Source organism: Setaria viridis, chromosome 4 (genome assembly GCF_005286985.2).
Source record: "Setaria viridis chromosome 4, Setaria_viridis_v4.0, whole genome shotgun sequence".
NCBI lineage: Eukaryota > Viridiplantae > Streptophyta > Magnoliopsida > Poales > Poaceae > Setaria > Setaria viridis.
The window spans coordinates 26,416,152-26,420,840 of NC_048266.2; the positions used below are offsets into that span (position 1 = coordinate 26,416,152).

The 4,689-nt window shown below is 46.8% G+C and overlaps 1 protein-coding gene across 1 annotated transcript; it reads left to right on the plus strand.

Moving 5' to 3' along the window:
* Positions 1–228: 228 nt before the first annotated feature.
* On the plus strand, positions 229–1,185 carry LOC117851557 (uncharacterized). Its single transcript, XM_034733380.2, has one exon. The coding sequence runs from the start codon at positions 353–355 to the stop codon at positions 746–748; it is 396 nt and encodes a 131-aa protein (XP_034589271.1). The 5' UTR covers positions 229–352; the 3' UTR covers positions 749–1,185.
* Positions 1,186–4,689: the final 3,504 nt, after the last annotated feature.

Genomic DNA, 4,689 nt, shown 5'->3' on the forward strand with positions numbered 1-4,689 from the left:
ACCCCGACCCCTCCATGTGCACGCACCACCACTCTGCTCGCTGCGTGCTCCCTCCTCCCGGTCCCGGGCCCTTTCCGCTTTCGCCGCGGACCCCGCGTGCGCTCGCACGCTGCACCGCACGGCGGCTCCTCTGCTCTGCTCTGCTAGTCGGCTACGCTACACCAACATACGCGCGCGCCACCAGCCCACCAGCCACCGGCTCCAGAGCTCCACGTTATATATAAAACGTCCAGCGCGGCGCCTCCCACCTCTTAGCCACCACAGCTCGCCTCGCTTGCTTACTACCTCGCCAAAGGCGCCGCGCGCTGTCCCTGCTCGCTTGCCTTGTCGCCGGCCGGCCGGCCAGCCAGCCATGGGCAACTGCCTCAACGCGGCGTCCAAGCAGAGGCGCGGCGGCCTGCTGCCGGAGGAGGAGGAGAGCCTTTCCGAGATGCGGAGGATCAGCCAGCTGCTGCGGGACGAGGAGGAGGAGGACGACGCTGAGGCGGAGTACCCGGAGGAGACTGACGAGTCTCCGCCGCCAGCGGCGGCGGCGGCAGAGGGGCTCAAGGTGAAGATCGTGCTCACGCGCGCCGAGCTCGAGTGGCTCATGGCGCAGCTCAAGACCGGCGACCAGCGCCTCGAGGACGTGCTCCACCACATGCACGCCGCCAAGGGCGCTGCCGCAGCCGACAAGCAGCTGCAGGGCGGCGGCTGGCGCCCGCGCCTCGAGAGCATCCTCGAGTGCCCGGAGGCTCTCGTTTCGTAAGCTGAGGGATCGATCGGGACGTGTTCCCGGTTCCTTAGTCCAGATCTCTGCGTTCTTGCTCCTGTCGCTCGCTCGCTTTGCTTGCTGCCTGGATCGATCGGATATCCGATGGAGTCATGGAGAGGCTTCTTGCGGTTTTTTTACAAGGGAGTGGCCTTGTTACAGCCCTGCTAAGGTTGGAGGGATGATCCATCGGATGGACGACTATACTCTGTAGTTAGAGTAGATTTCTTTGTTTCACTTGTGCTGTCCAATTAGCATCTATCTCGTTTGGCTTTTGCCTTTTTCTTCGCCTTTTGCTATGCTCTTTTCTTTTGTAAATAGCGGTGAGAGAACGAGATGGCAACTAAAGCCCTCTGCCTGCTGTAATCTACTCTTCGATCTCTGACCAGGACCTGAATCTGGTTCGATATTCATAGTGCCGTTCTTGCTTGCTACTCGTTTTAGCCTTTTCTATATTCATAGATATTATTATGTATCTAGATACAATGCATGTGTAGGTGCATAATAATATATATTAACCTGAAAAATCAAAATGATATAATTTGGAATGGAGGGAGCACCTAGTAGTTGCGAACACGTGGGAGCAGTGCTTCACTCAGTTAATTTGGAACCGTGATGAGTAACATCCTGAGATGAATTTGGTGTGCTGCAAGCAATATACTGTCATAACTGTTTGGTTTTGCTCTTTTTAGTTGTTCTTTTAAGCTGTGGGTATTGCTGCTACCACGTAGTACTTTTGCAATTCTCCTAAAGCGTACCTAAAGCTCCATTAATAACTCTATATAGGTAGTTCTATCCGAATTTCTGAAAATTGATAATCAGAGATAGAAATGTTTGACTTACGATAAAACTAAAACAACTACTATTGTGATACCTGAGTAAATGAGCAAGTAACTAAAATGGTGGTTATGGCCTCTGATCTGCCCCTGTTCAGTAGAAGAAAGATTTGCAGTAGGTCGGGAACATGGCCTCTGCAACCTCGATTCCAGTGAATTTCCTACGACGTTATTACCATCCCGAGGATAAGAAGAAGGTCAATTTTTTACATCCATAGCATGTGCCAAAAAGTTACTAAGGAAGACGATAGAGATAGATAAGTTGCGCCCCGCTGCAGAGATCGAATTATAAATCAAGGTTTACGTCCGGGAAAGCTGGATGGTTATGGTTACGGTCCCAGCCGCCGCTGCGCTTTTTCAACCGCGACGGCGACGCTTCTTCCCTCCCCCTGGCCCGCCCGGGTTACTGTCCCAGTCTCACTCGCCATACATGCGTGCTCTGACTAATCCACGACGGCGTTCTCGCCATGGCGAAGCCAACAACCGAGGAAACGGCCACGCAGGTCGTCGTCGTCGGCAGTGGTCGTAGCTTAGACTCGTATGTATTCGACCGTCGCCGGAGCCGCCCCCGGCCGGGCGCGGTCGGTAGTACAGTAGCGTACGCTACTACTACTTACTCCATGCTCCAGTTTGTTCTCGTTTGCTTCCATGGCAGGTTGGCAACGTAGGCCTCCCAACCCAACAGTATTGCAACACATTTTTCCAATTTCTTCTTCTCCTTCCATTCCATTTTGATAAGGGGGATGGACAGTCAATGCGTGCGCCTGGACCGTGCACGTGATCGCGCGACCATCAAAGAGAATTTTGGTGATCCTTCCTTCGCGTGTCGTAGTCCAATTCTGGGTGCCCCGGCCCATGCGTGCATTTCTCTTGCGAGAATTCAGGGCGCCCTGTTCCAAAGGATGACAGCGATAACTGCCTATGTTTTCCCATAATCCGTACCCCAAAATCAATATTTGTACTTGTGTCTTCTTTTTTTTCTGTGTGTTTGCGTGCGTTCGAGGTAGTATTCAGTATCCGTATCTTTGACCAATATTTGTTTTATATGTCTAACTTTTCCAACTTTGGTCATCATCCATATATTCAAAGAACCAGAGAGATTGCATTGCTACTGCAAGATCGATGTTTAAAGATTCATCATAAAAGTAGTTTCATATACAAATATAATTGCTATAACTAGCGTTTAATATTACTAGTCCATCAACCCGTGCTCCCGCATGGGCTAGTGTCTTTTAGAAAAAAGACCATATTGCTACAAAACTTTTACCATGAGCTACATCTTATTTGTTAAATATTCGAACACAATACTTATATCGATATATCCGATTGTGATAGATTTTAGTAATTATAGTATTTTTATCCACATTTATAATATTTAACTTTTCACTTTATATCGCATGTATGCGCTTGAATTTGTTTAATGGATCCTAAGTTTGAGCTATAATTTTAACATAAAAACCTATATTCTCATCACTTGCTCTATATCTTTATAAATATTGACGCACATCATGTGTATATACCTTAGTCTATATATGATATATCAATAGTGTAAGAAATAGATGATTTAGACTTATATATTGGTGTATATTTTTAATTAAGGAGATTGGATTTAAATGTAGTATTACCTCATGTTATTTTTAATAATAGCATATGTGAGTAATATAGATGCAAATTTAATAGGTTAGTTTAAGTTTTTTTAAGCATTAGTGGTGGGGAATTTAGTTGCAAATTTATGGGGTTATTTTAAATATTGTTTATGATGGCGTGAGTGGGTAATTTTGATAAGATTAGGGGTTATTTTAGTTAATTTTATATAATGACATATGTGGGTAATTGAGATATAGATTTAGGGGGTTACTTTAGGCTATTTTTATAATGACATAGGTGGGTAAATTTAAAAGAATATAATAGATCTAATAGCTATGATGATTTGAGTTCACCGATTGATGGCCAGATATTTTGTTTTTTTAAGAATTTCTAGGATTCCTCTTTTTTTTCTATAGTGTCTACCTAGAAATCTTATGTGGCTTCACCTGGAGGCTTCAAAAGGAATTTAGTAAGATGGAGTATATACCAAAGTATTATGTATTACGCCGGTAATGAGAGAAAAGAGTGTGTGTCTATATTATATATATATATATATATATATATATATATATATATATATATATATATATATATATATATATATATATATATATATGATCAGGCGGGTTGCCTGAATAATTAAAAGATGAAATGTTTGCCACTAGAGACTAGAGAGCATTTACATTTAGCTGAAAAATAATTCTTGGGATGATCGTCGCCGTGTCAGTGTCCGACTCCGACAGTCCGGCGGTGCCAATCCGCAACCGGATCGACCATTTCTCCGAACGCACATGACGACGGGCCCGCCTGCTCGTGCAACTTCCTCTGATGGTGATGCCTCCAGATGAGGGACCAATCGTGTCAATCCTTTACATGCGTCCGCCATGCAGAAAGCTTAGGCGACTAAGCACGCCATCACGTCTTTCTCTCGGCTTAGGCCATGTCTCTCCTCCTCCTTCCAGCCCATGTGCCCTGTCCTACCTGCTGCGTGTGCCCTACACACATCTGCTGTTCCATTCGATCTTGTGGCTGCCATTAACGTTGCCTCATCTGCTCAAATTCTAGGATAATTCCTGTCGGTTGCAGAAATTTCATCTCAATTGCCAAGTTCTTTCCAATTCGATGCTTCCTCAGATACCAAAACGATCCAACTGGTCCAATCGCAGCCTCAGGATACGCCCCGGCTTTCCAATGGTTTTAATTTGCTGCCGAATTGAATCGCTGGCACGCTCTCCAAACCGGCCATCAATGCCTTGCTTGCTGGTGCAGCGAGCAGCCGTTGAAACCCATCGAAACGGCGGTCTTCGCGCGCGGCCGTCGATCCTTGATATGTGTTCTCGGTTCCGGGACGCAACCCGGCCGGACTTTTCGGGGGGCTCGGTTGCTTTCGGAGCACGGGTCGCCGTCGTCGTCGTAGATGAGGCAGGCGGCAGCGGCCATGCATGTGCGGCCACGCTATCGTGCCGAGACCCGTTCGTCTTTTGCGTCCAGGAGATGTAGGGCCGCGCACAGATC

What these genes read in the sequence shown, in the direction of transcription:
- LOC117851557 (XM_034733380.2), top strand. Translation starts at nt 353, where the DNA reads ATGGGCAACTGCCTCAACGCGGCGTCCAAGCAGAGGCGCGGCGGCCTG.